The following is a 19,311-nucleotide window of genomic DNA, read 5'->3' on the forward strand; positions in this document are numbered from 1 at the left end:
GCACGATTTTGCCACGATTTTGATGCGACTTGAAACAATTCCTGTGTATTCTTGAGGTCTATGGACCTCAAGTCGCATCAAAGTGGGACCAAAGTAGTGCAGGGACTACTCTGAAGTTGCTGCAATCACACAGATAAACGGTACTCATTGGAAATCATGGGGTATGACTTGTCATTTGTCTTTGAAGTCCCAAGTCGCATGACAAGTCGCACTAGTGGAAACCGAGCCAAAAGAAGGAAACCCGCTTTTTAGAAATGGGAAGTACATGTTTTGACTACTCAGATATAGTGCCGGCTTCTTCACAGCCAATAGCTGGCTGTGCTTCCTCACAGACATACAGCTGAACTAGGAAAAAGTTGAAGTTCCTCGGGCCAAGCTCTTCTGAGGTATCCTTAGATCATCCAGATGTCTAGTAGGGATACTTGCTGTGTGGTGAGAGGATTCTCTCGAGGATGGGCCAGGAGAAGACTGAGCTAATTGGAACAATTAGCAATGGAACTGCTGTTGCTCATTCCGCTATGTATCCTCTGCCCATCTTTGAGTAAGGACAGCTTACCTGATAACCCTCTGACTCTCTGTCTACTGCATAGACTCTAAAACAGCTTTTGAAGACCAAATGGCTGGTAATGGGTTGACCCTGTATGCTCGGCATTTAGGGATTTGAGAGTTGGTGAATGTGAAGAACTATGTCTTTTCACGGATGAATCCTCGCCGCTTGCATGGTATCCTGATCTGGTTGGGGCCTACATAGGTTTGTTTATGTCACCTTGATGTCCACTTGGACTTCTGGCATACAAGGCTGAAATACATAAACGTACCAGCATAAGTGCTCTCTTTTTTTTTCTACTTACCTGGACAACGGTCCCTACCTTAAATGTTGGAGAGGGTCTTGTTCGGGTGGCGTACTGCTTATTTTAGGCAATAGACAGAAAAAGCAGCAAGAGAAAGATAAAGAAGTTAGCCATTGGTATTTCATCTGGAGCAAGGAAACGGTATTCCTGAGTAAAGAAAAAGAAAGAAATTACATTTACCATAGGCAAAAAAACAGGGTCCTCTCCAGGGGCTCCCCGCATAGGCAACCTCTTCAGATGACAACAGGCTACCATGCTGAAAGCCCCCCCCAGTAATAAACAACGGAGAAGGGAGGGACATCTGTGGAAGATCTAACCTTCTAAAAAATGATTTTAACAAACAAGGGCAAAAAATGTAAAATTCGCCCCTATTCAAGATGGCCACCACGACCTCAGGCCAGACTGCGCATGCGCGGCCAGTGGCACTAGGACCTATGCGGCCCACCTGACTCAGCCTGACCCACCGAGCCGGCTCCTGATGTCCGTGCATGCACAGAGTGGGCAGGAGGATGTTGAGGGGACTCAGGAATGCTGACGCAAGGTGCGCGCCACCCACTATAGTAACCAGGAATGAAGGTACAATATCAAAAGGAGGGGAAGGTAGTGGGAGAGAAAGAAAGCAAAAAAGAGAGAGAGGAACGCAAGGAAAGGAAAGTGCGAGAGAATGCCAATATATAAATGCAGATAGGAGCTCTTAGTTAAGAGACAACTGCTGTCCCAAAAGGCCTACAGAAGGGACTCCCTATCTTATCAGCGCATTTAGCTACCCAAGAAGGGACTGCACCTGGGAGAGGCTTGAACCCAGCTGGAAGCTGCCAGCTGCAGAGGTAAGGGACGTTCAACCACCATTCACTGACCATGAGGTATGAGGAAAAAAAGAAGAATGATAGGAGTGCACTAAATTTTTCTTTTATAATATTCACTGGCAAAATTAACAAGATTACCCTCAGCTTGTAAAACGACCCATTCAGTTTAAAATAGAAATGAGGGGGGGGGGGGGGTTGGGTGTCAGGACAAGTCTGATCATTGGAGGAGAGGATGCTGAGTTCCCAGCACAGCTAGAGAAGTGACCTTGCTATGCTAGCATGGTCTTTGATTAGAAAGCACAGGGACTGGCAGGAACACCAGATATTTCACAGGAAGGAAGCAATACAAAGGCATACATGATACAGCAGGCACATATCAGGAATATGAAATGTTGAGTTTACATATTCTTTAAAACTTATATGAGATTTCAGTAATTTAATTTAGATCTTCTTTGATACAGTTTATTTTTAACTGCAACTTGCCTGACATGCTGGGCTTCTAATCTGTGGTTGTAATTAAGTAAAGGACAAACTTTTACTGTAACAACTGATCACCAACCAATCACCAAACCAGTCTATTTATACCAACAATAGAGACACTAAAGTTGTGTTTGAAGTGGCCCGTTAAACCATTGGTTCTCACACTTTGTGGCTTGCTATTAAACTATTGGGGCTTAAGCAATTTTGATATCTATTTAAAATTAAATAAAAAGGAGGGCGAGATGACAAAATGTTTAGGCTAATGTAGTTTTGATGGATATTATAGGATATTAAGTTTTCAAAATATTGCTTAATGTTTTATCTGAAATGTTAAATATTTATTTTTTTCATTGTAGGCATGTATACTGGAAAGACAAATATTTGACTTCTTGGGCTACCAGTGGGCACCTATCCTAGCAAATTTTGTTCATATCATTATTGTCATTCTTGGAATATTTGGAACCATCCAGTGTAGAACGCGATATATAACAGGAGTAAGTATGCAAACATTTCTTTTTTAATATTATAAAAAAAACTATGATTTACTTACTTACAGATTTTTTAAAAAATGTAAATAATAACATTTAAAAAATAACTATTAAAGTTTCAATAGACAAATAGCAAATGTTTACTTTGGGAAACTTGTGTTTTGCCCATGCAATGTAGAAATAGGTTTACCTTATTGTTAACCCCTGAAGCAATTTAAACTCCCTTCAATCACCAGCTGCTCTGTTCACTTCCAGAAGTGAGAAATATCATGTACTTTTGAGTATAGGGGGGTACATGACTCACTTCCATTTTGTTGATAGTACTGGTGGTTAGTGCTTGACAATTCACATACCTGCACATGTGAGCTAGGAAAGAGTGCTCAGCCCTATGTAATCTCCGACTAGTATCAACCTGGAGTTTACGCAGGAATGTTTCTTTTGGTTTCCAAGCTGTGAATGAAGTGGTAGGGAAGAGAAGGTAAGTACAAGCTACTGATTAAGCTAGTTTGAGGGGCCTTTTATACCACTGCATTGTGCTAACTCAAGTTCTATGCATTAGTGTGCTCTTTTGACTTTTTTTGAAAGGCACCCAAATGCACCAGCATTGCAGTACACTGCAAAATACAGTAATGCACAATGTGTTGTGGTTCACTAAGTTTAAATAATCACTGTAAGTATGGCAATACTTCTGACAAAATGGCAACTCATTCAAAATCGAATGGGCTGCCTAAGGCAAAAACACCAAAGCAAACAGGTGTGATTTTGGCTTTTAAAGTGTGCCCCTTGCTTTGCTCTGCATTGGCAAACACAGGTTTACTTCAAAGTGTGACCTTAAGCTGGTTCTAGTATATTTATTATGTACAGGGCCTTCAGTATTTGCATTAAATACATTAAATTCATAAGTTACATTAGTAATGTGTTTTACATTTGTAACATGTTTTAAAAAGCATTCTTAGAAACAAGAATTACATTGAATTTAAAACAAAAAATGTGAAAAGTACATTATTTATCATATTTCTGTGAAATGGATGAAGAACTTCATTTTGAGAATGGATGAAGAAATTCATTCTGAGAATTGTATATTGCAAATATAAAGAAATATAATATGCTGTATACTGTATGTAGATAAGATATCATTTGTTTTTACTTTAATGCATTTTACAAATAGAAGTACATTTATTTTTAGAATCATTATTTTTCATACATTTAAAGTGCATCTTCTGTTTAGCAAACAAAAAGAAAGAAAAACTGTACTTCAAGGGTAGGGTTTTTCAGTCAGTGAATCAAAGTTAAATAAACCCATATAAATATTTGTGCAAAAATATCTGATAAAGAATGGTGATGGTGAAAATCAATTATGAATAGTAAACACCCTACAGAAGCAGTATAAAGAACTAATTAGACAAGCATATCAATTGTAAGAATAGTCAAACATGGCTAAAAGTCAGGAAGGTAGAACTGGTAACTTGTGAGAAGAATGCCTAATGCTTGACATGTTTTACATCAATAGCTTCATCAGGTGTTGGGCGCTATAACAAAAAAGAAACTCTCTTAGGACATGCATGAAATAAGAGGCGGGTTCACATGTATGTACAATGGTTCACAAGCAAAGGCAGAACACACAGTGGTGGGAAGGCAAAGTTATAAATTCAAATTATGAAACTCCAAAATTAACAGAATATAATGGTCCAAAAAGTATCTTGCAGGGAATGATACAGAGGACCACAAAATGCTGTTGCATCATCAATGAGGAGCTATCCAAGTAATGGGTCCACCAAGCAGAGCAGAAACACCCTCTGAGTACTACTAAAATGTACCAAAGGAAAACTAGGTAGTGTCTTTTGTAATAGACCAGATGCTGTTAGTATATAAAAAAATAGTACTATAAGGGAGATTCATACAGGCACAAAGAAGAGATTTTCCCACAGGTTCCCATGTTTGTCTCATTTAATATAAACTTGTCCCACAGGTCATCATGTTTGTCTAATTCCCTGCTGTTTAGAAAAAAATGATCTCCTGATTAGTTATAAACTTTGCATACCATTAGGGAGCCCTACCTAATGCTTTTTTGTTGAAAGCAACATATTGCTTTCACTCACTTTCCTGACTTCCTGCAGCCACTTCTTACCTCCTGGGTGCTTAGGTGGAAGGGTCTGTCTGCTATAATAACATGATCAGGTCCAGTGTTTTAATAAGAGAAAAACTGCTGGAAATGCGGTGTGCCAAATACATTTCTGGCAGTTTTTTTTATTCACAAACAGCACACACACAACATACCCTTGATTGCCATGCTGACAAATAAGCCACATTTGAATTTCTGGTACTTTTGGAAAATCATAGCTGACTTCAGATTGAAATCTAAAAACAAAGTTATTTTTTATTAACAGCTACTTACAAACTGGCTTGTGTTGCAATTATGTATATATTTTTTTAACTGGAGTTGAGAATTCCTTTCAGCAGTATTGCATTAACTGCCTGTAACTTTGCTACATACTTTGATTATCAATATGTATGTAAAGTCAACAGCATTCCTTCTTGGTTCATGTTTAAGCTTTGTAGGGTGATACTGGCACTGAACCATTTCACTTTTATGAACATCCTTTACCTATCCCTGAGGTCAGTTACTGTACAATCAGAACTCTGACAAGATGAAAAATGATCCATAAGTATATGCTCTGCTTTCATAAAGGTACATTTCTATCTACTTTAAAGCTGCAGTGTTACTAATAGTGCCACATGTTCCCCCTCCTACATTCAGACTTTTAAACTGATTTCCAGGAATTTAGCTCCTTTGTAAAAAGTGAGGCACACTATGAGCTAAGTCCAAGGAGCTGCATGACATCTCCTGTGGTTATCTCTATTATTTAAATCTGACAGTTTTATTGCACTCCAGGAAGGCAGCTATCTCTGTATTTCCGGAAGCCCGATGCTTCAAGTCTAAGCATCTTCAACGTTAGAGTTGTTGCAACTGCTATGCCTGCCCCCCCCCCCTCCTTCCTGCCCAATCACAGAAGCCTTTGTATTATGTGAACACTCATTCACAAAATACAAAGGCTATTCTGAATGGGCAGCAGAGGGGAGGGGTGGGCATAGCTGATCCGTGTGCCTCTCTCTTCTGTCACGCCCCGAATGTCAGTGTATACTTCGGCAGAGCCATAAGCCTGTAAGATATAAATAACAGAGATGAGTTCAGGAGTAAACTCATGGTGTGCCTGCACTTTTTACAAAGTGGCTGAATTCCTGTAATTCAGCTTTAAATTATCTTAAAGGAAGCCCTTTCTAAAAGAAGCATGGAGGCTGCCATTGCTGACTCCAGGTTCTGAAAATGCCTGGCTATCATGATGACAATATTTTGAGTCATAGACCTGGACCATATATGCAGATAAAGACTTCCAAGCCTGTGTAGTTCCTGGCTTGCAGCATGCCTATCTTGTAGCTATACTGTTGGTGTTTTCACCTTTTTGTGAATTGTTTTCCTGTTGCTTTCTGTAAAACAAATTTAAATTTCAACAAACACAATGTCCTACTGTGCCAGCCAGAGTATATTTACTAGAGTCAAATGCTAATGGCTACATTTTTGGTGGGTTGTTACAGGGAATAACACTTATGCCCAGCTCAACTGCAAATGGCAATTTAGGAAAGGTTTTATTGCAAGTCTAACATAAAGTTTTTCATTTGAATTCCTTGGCTGGAGGGGAATGGTGATAATCGTCAATGCAGACAAGCTGATAGCTACCAATTTGAAAAATATTAGCCAGGCTAACACTTGCTATGACATAACATAGTGGTCCATTTATTTCGTACATTCGCTATGTGTAGTATTGATTAATCATTTTAGATATCTTCCTTCAAAATTGCTTTAGTTTTCTTACATTTTCTAACCAGCCCAATACCGGACACTTTCACCCCCTTCCTGCCCAGGTAAATTTTCAGCTTTCAGTACTGCCACATAGGGATGAGCCCACGCTTCGGGTCGAACATAAGTTCGACTTAAACATTGGGAGCTTGTTTGTTCTAAAACAAACTGAACATATGGGGCATTCGCAGGAAATGCGAGCGCCGCGGAACAACCCACAATGTACTGCGAGATCGCAGTGCATTGTTGTATGATGATTGGCCAAAGCATGCTTTGGCCAGTCACAGTGCGCTCTGGCGAGAGAGCCATAATTGGCCAAAGGCATGGTGCCTTTGGCCAATCATGGCTCAGGGGGCCCCACACTATATAAGGCTGCTGCTTACCCGGCAGCCATAGAGTGTATTGAAAGAAGAGAGATTAGGCAGCTTAGTTAGTGGCGTGCAGGGAGTGTGTTTGATATATACATACAGTCTAATATATATATATATATATATATATATATATATACAGTGCCTTGCAAAAGTATTCACCCCCCTTGGCATTTTTCGTGTTTTGTTGACTCACAACCTGGAATTAACATGGATTGTTTGAGGATTTGCATCATTTAATTTACAGAACATGCCCACAACTTTGAAGATGTTTTTTTATTGTGAAGCAAACAACAAATAGGACAAAATAACAGAAAAAGTCAATGTGCATAACTATTCACCCCCTAAAGTCAATACTTTGTAGAGCCACCTTTTGCCACTATCACAGCTCCAAGTCACTTTGGATAAGTCTCTATGAGCTTGCCACATCTTACCTTTGGGATTATTGCCCATTCCTCCTTGCAAAACTGCTCCTGCTCCTTTAAGTTGGATGGTTTGCGCTTGTGAACAGCAATCTTTAAGTCTGACCACAGATTTTTTATTGGATTGATGTCTGGGCTTTGACTAGGCCATTCCAACACATTTACATGTTTCCCCTTAAACCACTCAAGTGTTGCTTTAGCAGTGTGTTTGGGGTCATTGTCCTGCTGGAAGGTGAACCTCCATCCTAGCCTCAAATTACACACAGAGTGGTACAGGTTTTGCTCAAGAATATGCCTGTACTTAGCACCTTCCACCTTTCCCTCAACTCTGACCAGTTTCCCAGTGCCGACTGCTGAAAAACATCCCCACAGCATGATGCTGCGAGCACCATGTTTCACTGTGGGGATGGTGTTTTTTGGGTGATGTGTTGGGTTGGGTTTGCGCCAGACATAGCATTTTCTTTGATGGCCAAAAAGTTCAATTTTAGTCTCATCAGACCAGAGCACCTTCCTCCATACATTTTATGAGTCTCCCACATGCCTTTTCTCAAACTCAAAATGTGCTATTTTGCTTTTTACTGAAAGTAATGGCTTTCTTTTGGCCACTCTGCCATAAAGCCCAACTCTATGGAGCGTACGGCTTATTGTCGTTCTATGAACAGATACTCCAGTCTCTGCTGTGGAACTCTGCAGCTCCTCCAGGGTTACCTTAGGTCTCTGTGCTGCCTCTCTGATTAATGCCCTCCTTGCCTTGCCTCCTTGCTTCCTCCTTGCCTCCTTGCCTCCTTGGTGTGCGGCCATCTCTTGGCAAGTTTGCTGTTGTGCCATGTTCTTTCCATTTGGTTATGATAGATTTGATGGTGCTCCTAGGGATCATCAAAGACTTGGATATTTTTTTTTTACATAACCCTGACTTGTGCTTCTCAACAACATTGTCCCTTACTTGTTTGGAGAGTTCCTTCATCTTTGTGTTTGGTTAGTGGTGCATCTTGCTTAGATATTGCAGCCTCTGGGGCCTTTCAAAAAGGTGTGCATATGTAATGACAGATCATGTGACACTTAGATTGCACACAGGTGGACATCATTTCACTAATTATGAGACTTCTGAAGGTAATTGGTTGCACCAGAGCTTTTTATGGGCTTCATAACAGAGGGGGTGAATACATACGCACATGCCAATTATCAGTTTTTTGTTTATGAAAAATAGTTTTATGTATATATTTTTCTAATTTTACTTCACCAACTTAGACTATTGTGTTTTGATCCATCACATATAATTCAGATTTAAAAAAACATTGAACTAAAGGCTGTATTGTAACAAAATAGGTAAATTGCCAAGGGGGTGAATATTTTTGCAAGGCACTGTATATATATATATATATATATATATATATATATATATATATATACTCTGCATTTAGTGTAGATTAGATATTCAGTGTAGAATCTATATTCAGGTAGTGTACTTTATATAATATAGTGTATTGAAGTAGTTAAGGGGAGCCCTGCGCCAACATTTAAAAAAAAAAATGTAAATGTAAAAAAAATGGCGTGGGGTTCCTCCCAAAATCCATACCAGACCCTTATCTGAGCATGCAACCTGGCAAGCTACAGGAAAAGGGGGGGCGAGGGAGCGCCCCCCCTCCTGAACCGTACCAGGCCACATGCCCTCAACATGAGCAGGGTGCTTTGGGGTCCCCCAAAGCTCCTTGTCCCCATGTTGATGGGGACAAGGGCCTCATCCCCACAACCCTTGCCCGGGGGTTGTGGGTGTCTGCGGGCAGGGGGCTTATCTGAATCTGGAAGCCCCCAGATCCCGGCCCACCCACTATGTGAATGGGTAGGGGTACATTGTACCCCTACCCATTCACCAAAAAAAGTGTCAAAAAAGTAAAAACGACAGGAGACAGTTTTGGACAATTCTTTCATAAAAAAAAGTGTCCCGCAATGTCCATCCATCTTCAATCATAGTGCCGTCAGTCCCAAAAAAGCCCCGGAAAAACTCCGCCTCCATGGGAGACGGCCCGCCGACTGCCCTCTTTTTGCTTTGATGGCTCTTATATAGTCAAGGGCGGGGCCACCCAGTGACGTATACCACACCTGAAGGGCCTGGTATGGATTTTGGGGGAACCTACATGCCATTTTAAAAAAATTTTGGCAAGGGGTTCCCCTTAATATCCATACCAGACCTGAAGTGCCTTGTAATGGCCTGGGGGGGGGGGACACACACTGATTTTTTCAATGATGTATATTGCCAGGATTTTTTCCTTTAGAAATGTCATTTTGCTGCAGGACTGTTATGAACATGGGAAATATGCGCTACTTTACAGGCAGACTAAGGGGACTCCCCAGACACCATATTTAAAGGAATATTTCATTTTTATTGTTTCACTTTAAGCATTATTAAAATCACTGCTCCTGAAAAAAAGGCCGTTTTAAAAACTTTTTTTTGCATTGATACATGTCCCCTGGGGCAGTACCCAGGTCCCCATACACTTTTTATGGCAATAACTTGCATATAAGTCTTTAAAATGAGCACTGTTGATTTTTCCTTTTCCCATAGACTTTAGCGGTGTTCTCACAAATTTTTTGTCTGTTCGCATGTTCTGGTGCGAACCGAGCCGGGGGGATGTTTGGCTCATCCCTACTGCCACACATCGAATGCCAGATACCTAGTCATGGAACAGTGTTCCCAAATGAAATTCTTAGCTTTGTTTTTAATTAGATATAGCTTTCTTATAGTGGCATTTAACCACTTCCGGACCAGCCACTGCAGTTTTACTGTGGCAGGTTGGCTCGGCTGGGCAAATCGACATTACCTTACGTCGCTTTTCCTTTTGACCACTAGCAGAGTGTGCCTGAAGCCGATGCGAGTGCCCAGTGGGCACCCGCCATCATTCATGACAGAGTGAGAACCGGGATCTGTGTGTGTAAACACACAAATCCTGGTTCTTTTAGGGGAATAGAGACAGATCGTGTGTTCATACTAAGTATCAACACCGATCTATCTCTCCTCCTAGACAGTCCCACCCTCCTACAGTTAGAACACAGTGAGAGAACACAGTTACCCCTTGATCACCCCTTACTGTTAACCCCTTCCCTACCAGTGACATTTATACAGTAGTCAGTGCATTTTTATAGCACTGATCACTGCACAATTGTCAATGGTCCAAAAAATGTGTCAAAAATTTCCAAATTTGTTTGCCACAATATCGCAATCCCGATAAAAATTGCAGATTGCTGCCATTACTAGTAAAAAAAATTGGCATTTTTGAGCAGTGGAACAGGAAGAAGGCTCCCTTGGACTGGGGAAGTCCGTAAATTGCTCGGAAATCCTCTGTACCTCTGACCAATATTGTTGGAGCCTCGAACAAGACCAGAAGATATAAAGGAGGGTTCCTCTCTCTTTCCCACACCTCCAGCAACGCTCCGAAAGCTCCGGGAAAGCACTTACTCAAAGTCGACGGGGTAAGGTACCAGCGCGTCAGTATTTTATAGTTGGATTCCTGTGCACGAATGCAGATAGATGGCTTCAGGTACAGGAGGATGATATTTTGGAGTTGTGAAGCTGTGCAGGTCCTATCAAGGTCTCTTTCCCATTTGCTGAGGCTCAGCAGGATAAAGTCATCCAGGGGGGAAATGAGCAGAGCATACATCTTTAATAGGGTGTGGGGGAGGGGGTCCCTGTCTTCACAGTATGATTCGAATAGAGTCCTCTGGTTGTGGAATTGAGTTGGGGGACCCAGGGTACGAAAGAAGTGATGAAGCTGAAGCGCCTACCAGAAAGGTAGTTTATACTGAACATCTGGTAGCATCAACATGGAGAGTGTGGGCCAAGCATTAGTAGGCAAAAAACGGGAAGCTTGGAAGCAGTCTCCCTCCCGAAGGTTCCGAAATGGGCCCTGCTCTATTCCTGGTGGGAATCTGCGGTTTTCCAAGATGGGAAATAGTGGGGAATGGGTGGAGGAAAGCTCCAGTTTCATATAGGCTATGTGTCAGACCCGGAGAGTGGGGCCTATAGTAGGATGAGACTTGAGGGAAGCTGGTAAGCAAACATAGCACAATAGTGTCCTATTCAGAGGGATAGGGCTAAACTGTTCTTCTACGTGTGTCCATAGTTTAAGGTCCCTATGTCTGTTCAGAGGGATAGGGCTAAACCGTTGTTCTACGTGTGTCCATAGTTTAAGGTCCCTATGTCCCTATGTCCCTATGTGCACCAATCTATTACGCTGCCCAAATGGGCCGCTTGGTAGTATTTAAAAGCGTCAGGGGCAGCTATCCCTCCATGAATTTTGGGTAGTATCAGGAGGCATCTACTGATCCTAGGCTTCTTGTGTGCCCACATGAACTTGGTAAAGAGGGAATTTAATTGGCGGAAGAAGGATAGAGGGATGGAGATGGGTAGGGTCTGAAAGAGGAACAGGAATTTAGGCAGAAATGAAAAGAAAAGTCTTGCGAGCCACAAATGGACCAATGCCTACAAGAAAAAATGATGATAATAATAACCAGCTGCAAACACAGGTCACGTTTCATAACCGTGCAGTGGTAAAATAAATAAATAAATGTGTTGCGCGAAGTCCGCTCCCTTATAGACAAATGGAATCGAGGATTGCTTTCATGGTTTGGACACTGTACCATCATCAAAATGAGCATCCTGCTTAAATTCCTAACCGTGCAGTGGTGAAATAAATAAATAAATGTGTTGCGCTAGAAAAAAATATATATAAATGTGTATCCAAAGTGTATAATTCAAATATAAATCTATAAGTGATAAATATAAATAAATAAATATTGAACAATGATTCATATGTGACAATTCGTAATAAAAAACTAATTAGTAAAGTGCAGCGTGCATAGTAAATAACACTTGGACCAAAGTGTATACATAAACTGTAAAAGTGCACAATATTCCAAAAATAAATAAATGACAGTTCATATGTGATGAATGAAAAATATCAAAAATGTAACACAGTGTCCAACAGTGGTGTCATCCAACATGCTCATCCAAAGTGCGTCACTGCACTCCAGTGACCCCCCAAAAGCTTATGCGCTCACCTCAGAGCCTGTGACACAGTAGCTAAACTATGTCCAAACATGCTTTAGAGCCACCCCTGGGCTCTATAATGAAGTGCAGGTGTCGATCTCCAGCTGGTTCAGTCAGTATCACTCCAAATCATAAACAAGAAAAAACTCCATAGTGTGATAACGCAAGGATTTATTTAAAAATAATACACATTCTCTACAATGGGGTACTCACATTGCACAGGTGTGTAAGTGCACCATTCTATTCCCGGCTTTTAAATGTGAAAAAGACCGCCGATATGGCGTATAGTATGGTATGCTCGTCTCCTCAATATCTCTGTGCTGTCAGCTTCGTCCCGGCCCCTCCCCTACCTGTGTTCGACACAGGGATCACGTGTCTTCATCAGGGGGATCTAATTGGACGGGTGCTCTACAATCCAGATATAGTAACGGTGGCCATTTTGACATGGACCGCAGACATTATAGTAATGGGCTTCAGCTGTTATCCCACATTGTAATAAACTAACCCCTATGATCGGTGGTGGAAGAAAGTGTCCTTAACAATAGAGGGATCGATTGCCTAGCGATCTATTAATGAACAGCAAAATACGTGATGCATGTAGTTTCATAAAAGTTCCATAAAAAATAACCCAGGACGGAGCTGTGTGATCAAACAATACCATACCACACCTAATTGGTATATATAGCCTAGAGAAACCTAATAAACTGAGTACGCTGTCTGCGTGGAAAAAAAGCTTAAAGAGACAGTGCAGCTATATAAATAAAATCCATACAATAAATATAAAGCGTGCATAGGAAATTAACACTGGCTCTAACAGGCCTAATCTATAGATACCATTATACTAATATGATTAATTCATATACATCACCACGTGGGAGTACAAATACCAATTTACAAACATACTTTATTAGACTACATTAAACCCTTGTGTGGTGTTCGGCAGTATATGTAAAAAAAAAATTAAATATGCACAAAAAAAATCTAAAATATTAAAAATATATAAAATATATATAAAATTTTAAAAAAATATATAAAATATATATATATCTCTATATATATTATATAAAAAAATGTATTCATAATAGATAAGATAATAAACTGATAGGACGAGTATATATAAGGCCATCTGCACGAAGGAACGAACATATCAAACTCTCTGCAGGCTCATCCTGTCTAGCTACAATTTAGGATGCACCCTGTCATATATGACTACATCATGTTGATTAATGCATCATGAAACTCATAGTGTAAGAAAAAAAACCTGTATATATATAAATAAACAAAACCCCCTAATGGTATAAGAGAAGAATCAGGGTAAGGAAACCCACTAATAGAGATGAACAGGGATTTTAAAAATTGCTAAGAAAACATTTAAGATCAAATTCTTTATTCAGTCCACCAGGCGATAAAGAACCAAGTTGGTGTATCCACCAGGATTCACGTTTACTAATTTCTCTAACATAGTTAGAGCCTCTCCAGTGGTGCTTGGGTGCCTCTATTCCCCAAAATTTCATTCCAGTAGTGCTCTGATTATGCACTTTTTAAAAATGTATAGAGAGATGATGTTTATCGGACCCCTTACGTATATTTGTTATATGCTCTTCTATGTGGTCCTTCAGAGCCCTAGTGGTACGACCAACATAGATAAGTTTACATGGACATTTTAACGCATATACGACCCCAATTGTATCACAGGATATGAAGTCTTTAATAGTGTATAGTTGATCAGTTCTCGGGTTAGAAAACTCTTTCACTCTTCTGTTGTTGTCTGGAACTCTGATACAACTATAACACCTCCCACAACCAAAGAAACCTTTTAGGTCCCAAAACATTTTTGGCTTTGGAGGGGGTGGTTCCACTACGTTATGTACTAATTTATCTCGTAGGTTCGGTGCCCTCTTAAAGATGATTTTAGGTTTCACTGGAAGTATTTCTTTAAGATGGATGTCCTGTTTGAGTACATTCCAATACTTTCGTATAATGCTTTCCACCTCCTTACTCTGCAAGGAATAATCCAAAACGATACTGGTGCCATAGTTTTCATCATTTCCCAGGTTTATGATTTTATCCTTCAGTAAATCGTCTCTGTTCAGATTTCTAACTGCAGTCTTCTCTCTTTCTAAAGATTCCTTATGGTACCCTTTATCCAGAAACATATTACTCAACATGTTGGATTGAAGCTCAAAATCATCATCCTGCATGCTGTTTCTCCGCATTCTCGTAAACTGGCCTCTGGGTATATTATCAAGCCAAGGTTTGTAATGGCAACTTGTAGTCAGGATGTAGGAATTGCGGTCAGTGGTTTTGAAAAAGGATTTGGTGACAATTCCTCCTGTAGTGTTAAAGATCTCCAAATCCAGGAAGTGTATACGATCTCTATTTATATCCCAAGTTAAAGAGATGTCACGATCATTAGTGTTTATGGATTCCAATAAATCCAATAATGTTTCCATATTTCCCTTCCAGATGATCAAAAGATCATCTATAAACCTTTTATATAATAAAATGTCACCACACTCCTCGCCTAAGACACTCTCTTCTTCCCATTTGGCTATATAAAGGTTCGCTACACTAGGGGCGAACTTAGCACCCATAGTGACACCTTTTATCTGCAGGTAAAATTTGTTACCGTACCAAAAGAAATTATGTTGTAAACAAAAATCCAAACACTTCAAAATAAACATAATAAAACCTTCATCCATCAAATTTTCTTTCCTCAAGGCCCATTTAACAGCATCTAAGGCCCCCCCATGATCAATGTTGGTATACAATGAGGCTACATCATCCGTAGCCATAATTATATTGTTATTCACCATACAATCATTGAGAAGCTGCAAAGTATGCTTAGTGTCCTTGAGGAAGGCTCGAGTTTTTTTCACTAGGGGCTGCAGATGGAGATCTATATACTCTCCCAATCTAGATGTCAAAGACTCAATCCCACTCACTATCGGTCTACCGGGGGGATTCATACTATCTTTGTGAATCTTAGGTAAGTAGTAAATCACGGGTATTCTTTTTTATATTATATTATATATTTTATATATATATATTTTTTTTATTTTATATATATTTTATATTTTTAATATTTTGGATTTTTTTATGCATATTTAATTTTTTTTTTACATATACTGCCGAACACCATGCAAGGGGTTAATGTAGTCTAATAAAGTATGTTTGTAAATTGGTATTTGTACTCCCACGTGGTGATGTATATGAATTAATCTTATTAGTGTAATGGTATCTATAGATTAAGCCTGTTAGAGCCAGTGTTAATTTCCTATGCACGCTTTATATTTATTGTATGGATTATATTTCTATAGCTGCACTGTCTCTTTAAGCTTTTATTCCAAGCAGACAGCGTACTCAGTTTATTAGGTTTCTCTAGGCTATATATACCAATGAGGTGTGGTATGGTATTGTTTGATCACACAGCTCCGTCCTGGGTTATTTTTTATGGAACTTTTATGAAACTACATGAATCACGTATTTTGCTGTTCATTGATAGATTGCTAGGCAATCGATCCCTCTATTGTTAAGGACGCTTTCTTCCACCACCGATCGTAGGGGTTAGTTTATTACAATGTGGGATAACAGCTGAAGCCCATTACTATAATGTCTGCGGTCCATGTCAAAATGGCCACCGTTACTATATCTGGATTGTAGAGCACCCGTCCAATTAGATCCCCCTGATGAAGACACGTGATCCCTGCTGACAGCACGGAGACATTGAGGAGACGAGCATACCATACTACACTCCATATCAGCGTTCTTTTTTCACATTTAAAAGCCGGGAATAGAATGGTGCACTTATGCACCTGTGCAATGTGAGTACCCCATTGTGGGGAATGTGTATTATTTTTAAATAAATTCTTGCGTTATCACACTATGGAGTTTTTTTTTGTTTATGATTTGGAGTGATACTGACTGAACCAGCTGGAGATCGACACCTGCACTTCATTATAGAGCCCAGGGGTGGCTCCAAAGCGTGTTTGGACATAGTTTAGCTACTGTGTCACACGCTCTGAGGTGAGCGCATAAGCTTTAGGGGGGTCACTGGAGTGCACTGAAGCATGGTTTTGCAGTGACGCACTTTGAATGAGCATGATATTTTTCATTCATCACATATGAACTGTCATTTATTTATTTTTGGAATATTGTGCATTTTTACAGTTTATGTATACACTTGGGTCCAAGTGTTATTTACTATGCATGCTGCACTTTACTAATTAGTTTTTTATTACAGATTGTCACATATGAATTATTGTTCAATATTTATTTATTTATATTTATCACTTATAGATTTATATTTGTATTATACACTTTGGATACACATTTATATATTTTTTTTTCTAGCGCAACACATTTATTTATTTATTTCACCACTGCACGGTTAGGAATTTAGGCAGGATGCTCATTTTGATGATGGTACAGTGTCCAAACCATGAAAGCAATCCTCGATTCCATTTGTCTATAAGGGAAGGGACTTCGCTAAGCAGGGGTTGAAAGTTCACTTTAAACGTGTCTGCTAAGTTTGGTGGGATGTAGGTACCCAGATACTTCAATGCCGAGGAGGTCCATTTCAAATTAAAGTTAAGTTTGAGGGTGTGCTGCAAAGGAACGGGTAAAGCGACTCCCATTGCTTCTGATTTGGAATAGTTAATTTTCATGTTTGATAGTGCTCCATAATGATCAAATTCTTTCAGTAAATTTGGCAAGGAGATGTGAGGATTGATTAGAGAGAATAGTAGGTTGTCCGCATAGGTGGAAACTTTATGAGTAAGGTCACCCACCTGAAAGCCAGCGATATCTGGATTCAGTCCAATCTTGTTTAGGAAGGGCTCCAGCGAGAGGGCTAATAGGAGGGGTGACAGCTGACATCCCTGATGGGTGCCATTGGAGATAGGAAATGGCTCTGAGAACACCCCATTTGCCTTGACCGCAGCTCTAGACGAAGAGTATGCTAGATACCCAGCAGAGCATCTGCTCTCCAAAAACCCATCTGCCTCAAGAATGCAAACATAAAGGCCCAGTGCACCCTATCAAAGTCCTTCTCTGCATCTGTGCTCAGAAAGAAGCAGGGAGAGCCCTCTTTATTGGTGGAGTGAACTAGATTAAGCACTTTAATTGTGTTGTCTCTTGCTTCACAGGTAGAGATGAAGCCTACTTGATCTAGATGGACTAATTGGGGTAGCAGGGGTTGCAGCCAAGAGGCAAGTATCTTTGTGAAGAGCTTTAAGTCTACCATAAGTAGAGAGATTGGCCGATAGCTCCCACAGACAGAGGGATCCTTCCCTTCTTTTGGGATGACCGAGACATGTGCCAAGAGTGATTCCGGTGGGAATGAAGTAGTCTGGCCTAGGCCATTAAATACTTTTACCATATGTGGGCCTAACAAGGGAAGGAGGATCTTATAATACTGTATTATGCACCCGTCTGGGCCGGGCGCTTTGCCGTGTTTGGCTAGCTTTACAGCTCCGCTCCTCTATGGAGATGGGGACCTCAAGCTCTCCTCGAATTGGGGACGGGAGGTGCAATAGATGTGCCGAGGAGAGGTAGTCCTCTATGGAGCAGGAGGGAGGAGAGGATGGAAGGTTGTAGAAGGAGGAATAAAATTCCCCAAACTTCTGGGCAATGTCTTTGGGCAAAGAAAGTTTTCGCCCATCCGAATCCTTAATATGTGGGGTATAAGAAGCTTAACGTTGGTCCCTAAGGGCCCAGGCTAGCCATTTGCCACATTTGTCTCCTGATTCATACACTATCTTCTTACACGATTGGAGTGCTGCTTTAGCTTTGTAGCGAAGGAGGTCAGAGACCAGCCGATGGAGATGTGCAAGTTCGGTCCCCACAATAGGATCAGTTGACCCCTTATGCTGCAGCTCGAGAACCTGAATAGCAGCCAGCAGTTTTGTCAGTTGCGCTTCTCTCGCCTTCTTAATACGGGATCCATGTTTGATCAGAATTCCCCATATTGTTTTGGACCGAACCAGAACCGTTCAGTACTTTTGTTTCTGTCCCCCTGGCCAAATTAACCTTCAATGTAAAAGTGTGCACACTTGAAGCTAATTACTGACACATACACGAGATCAGTAGATTAATACTTTTGCTTTTATTACTTCCTGGACCCTGGCTAATATACCGTGAGCCGGATATTTTGTTATCAAATCAAATATCAAATAAGACAAGCGTATACCACAAGATATACATATTCATTATTGTGACAAAGTATAAGCTTTTAGCTGGGTTATATCTATATAAGGGAATAGCAGACTATCATAGCTAAATAGGGTGTCTTGTTTCCAGTTCTTGAAAACAGGCGCAATCTTCTTTTAACTTGTTCTTAACTCTTGCAATTCTGTTCCACATGAAGGGGGGGGGGGGGGTAAGCTGGCAGACATCTAATTGAATATGGTTAAGGCTGATAGCTGAGAGAGAGAGATAAGCACTTATATCTATATGGTTATATTTGAAATAGGCATTTCACCATAACACTCATAATCACATCCATTACAGTTCCCCCCTTGAAATGCTTATTTCACAAAACTGTCCCTCACACTGAAAGGCCTACACCACCCGGCCCATCCCCCTCTGCAACTCTTTTAAGCTGTATGTAGAGAAAGGGCAGCGACTAGTTCACCCCCCCCTCGATACAGCTGGGGGAGTGCGGCCAAATGCTATCTGTCCCTATAGCCCTACGGTGTTGCATCTCGGGGGAAGGTGACTGTAACGGAGTGTAACACATAATTATCATCATAATTTTCATCAAGCCTTACATAGACATCGTCATCATCATCTGGTATCTCTTGGTTCATGAACGTAGGGGTAGTTTGATCAACAGCTTTTTCTACACACTTCCTAATACAGGGGAGAACACAGCAGATTATGGCAGCCATTACCAGGATAGCTATTCCTATCTGGGTCAACAATCCCTGCCATCCTCCCTTTATCCAGGTAAAGTACTGATCCCAGGGGTTGGTGAGCCCTGAATTCTGTTTTAAT

General features: G+C 40.5%; 1 protein-coding gene across 3 annotated transcripts in view; it reads left to right on the forward strand.

Moving 5' to 3' along the window:
- The window catches only part of NKAIN2 (sodium/potassium transporting ATPase interacting 2), a 1,596,052-nt gene that overhangs the window by 607,325 nt on the left and 969,416 nt on the right, over positions 1-19,311 (forward strand). For all 3 annotated transcript variants that reach the window (XR_012243909.1, XM_073627189.1, XM_073627190.1), the window contains exon 2: positions 2,494-2,631. Coding sequence is in view for 2 of the 3 variants with exons in the window: in XM_073627189.1 (XP_073483290.1) it covers positions 2,494-2,631 (138 nt within the window). In the remaining variant the exon portion in view is untranslated. The remainder of the gene's footprint in view (positions 1-2,493; positions 2,632-19,311) is intronic.

Source organism: Aquarana catesbeiana, linkage group LG04 (assembly GCF_042186555.1).
Source record: "Aquarana catesbeiana isolate 2022-GZ linkage group LG04, ASM4218655v1, whole genome shotgun sequence".
Lineage (NCBI taxonomy): Eukaryota > Metazoa > Chordata > Amphibia > Anura > Ranidae > Aquarana > Aquarana catesbeiana.